The sequence below is a fragment of the Austrofundulus limnaeus genome, unplaced genomic scaffold, assembly GCF_001266775.1.
Source record: "Austrofundulus limnaeus strain Quisiro unplaced genomic scaffold, Austrofundulus_limnaeus-1.0 Scaffold413, whole genome shotgun sequence".
NCBI classification, from domain to species: Eukaryota; Metazoa; Chordata; class Actinopteri; order Cyprinodontiformes; family Rivulidae; genus Austrofundulus; species Austrofundulus limnaeus.
Window position 1 is genome coordinate 73,196 of NW_013952815.1, and position 1,961 is coordinate 75,156.

Here is a 1,961-nt window from a genome sequence, read left to right on the forward strand (position 1 = left end):
ATTAGTCGACTAATCGAATAAATAATCTGTGATTAATCGATTATTAAAATAATCGTTTGTGGCAGCCCTAGTAATAACCAAGATAATTAAGATCATTGAGATAATGTGCGCAGCCTAGACTGTGCACATGACAACTAGGATTGTAAAATCTATACACATCAATGTATTAATTCAGATTCAATTCGAAAATACTTTATTATCTCAAAGGGAAATTAAATTAAATTATTAATTATTCAACTACATCAAGGCTAGACAAAAATGTCAATCAATATCATCATCATCTTCCAGCTAAGACTATCGTTATGATAATGATTGTGTTAGATGGGCATATATCACATATCGATTGCAGACTTATGAATTGAATTTATTCGAAATCGTTTTGTGACACTTTGTGAAAGACAACGTCATATCATCACTCAAAACATTTTGCTGATGATGAAATCAATAATAAGCTGAAACACATAATTTTCTGAGACAAAGCCTACTGTTGCACATCAAAGTTCTGAGGAGAAATGGTGAGTTTTCATGTGCAAATATGATATTTGCATAAGAAAACCGACACAGCTTCTGTGTTTAGTCTTTATTGTCATCACAGGGCGTACAAGGATGTTTTGTTTCATTGTGTTCCGAGCTTCYCATGATTGTGAAACACGGCAACAAACCTGTGGGAGCTCACTGCATCTGATGCTGAATTATTGAGCAGTAAAAGACAAAACACACACACACAACAAACTGAGGTCACCTTATTAGGAGCCCAATCAGCTGTGATGTAATGTGRACGCTGCAAACCAGACTGAACTGGACTTGGGTACAAGGGAGCTTCAAGGCTAAACTTTACACTCCAGTTGCCATCCTATGAGCATCGGCTTCCCATCAGGAGATTGGTGCTGCTCGCCGAGTTTCGCGAAAACAACTCCTAATATGTTCAAAGGAAGACTTAACCGGGCGCCACTTACACGGAATAGAGGCGCAACCTAGATTTCAGGCTTCAGTGAGGAAAGCGAAATAACTGTAGCTGCAGGTGTAAAAAGAAGGGAATTCATTCCTATCTGTAGAAAATGAGTTTTATTTTCTTTTTTTAACAATAATATGCGAAATGTTTAATGTAGAAAAATGAAGCCAAACTTACAAATCGGATCATCCATCTTCAAACTCCGCTGAATCCGGATGGAGGCTGGAACTGTGTTTTCTATCAGTTGGTCGACTGACTGCAAAATGAAAGCGTTTTAATAAATAAAACGTGCTTCGTGCAAATTATGTGTTGAGATGTAAATAAATAAATATGAATAAATCTTACCTCCAGTCCCAGAGCATCCAGCATTTCTCTCTTTTCCCGCTCACCTGGACCGATGTGCCGCTCCGCGAAGTCATCGTGTCTGGGTAAAATCCTCTCTATCCGCCTGGAGGAGGCGGCTGCGGACGTCCTGAGAGCCCGGGCTGCTGCTGCTGTTGTTAGGGACGCTGCCGCTGAGCGGTGCCGGACCCTGCTCGGAAGTTTCCAAACCACGCCGCTCTGCTCGCTCAGACGCCGGCACGGGGCGCTGGGAGTCACCGACTTGGTCAAGAAGACCCGGCCCCAGGACTTGGCGCAGCTCTGCATCTCTCCCAGAAAAAAATTAATAAAAAAAAAAAAAAACACCAACCTGTTCCCTCTTTACCCGAACGAAACCAGCTAAGTCTTTTGTTTCTACCCCCGCTTCGCGGTGCGGGAGATAACCCCGGCTGCTACCAACTCCTTCAAAGTGCAGAGTTTATACCAACGCACCGTTGCACAAGAGCGGACCAATCCGCGCCGAGACGCTGCGTGACGTAGCGACGAGCCCCGGTGAAAACAGCTGCTGGGCTTTTTCACGTGCCAGCTTCTTCTTCTTCTTCTTCTTCTTCTTTTGAATTAATGGCGGATCGCAAACAACTTTTAGGTGCATTCCGCCTACTGTGCATGAGTGTGTGACCTCATAGCT

General features: G+C 43.1%; 1 protein-coding gene across 1 annotated transcript in view; it reads right to left on the reverse strand.

The window, feature by feature from the left end:
* Positions 1–1,632, reverse strand: part of gldc (glycine dehydrogenase (decarboxylating)) — a gene marked incomplete at its 5' end in the record, with an annotated part of 21,343 nt that extends 19,711 nt beyond the window's left edge. The window contains 2 exon segments of the mRNA XM_014024222.1: positions 1,130–1,208; positions 1,298–1,632. Coding sequence (XP_013879676.1) covers positions 1,130–1,208; positions 1,298–1,600 — 382 coding nt within the window.
* Positions 1,633–1,961: the final 329 nt, after the last annotated feature.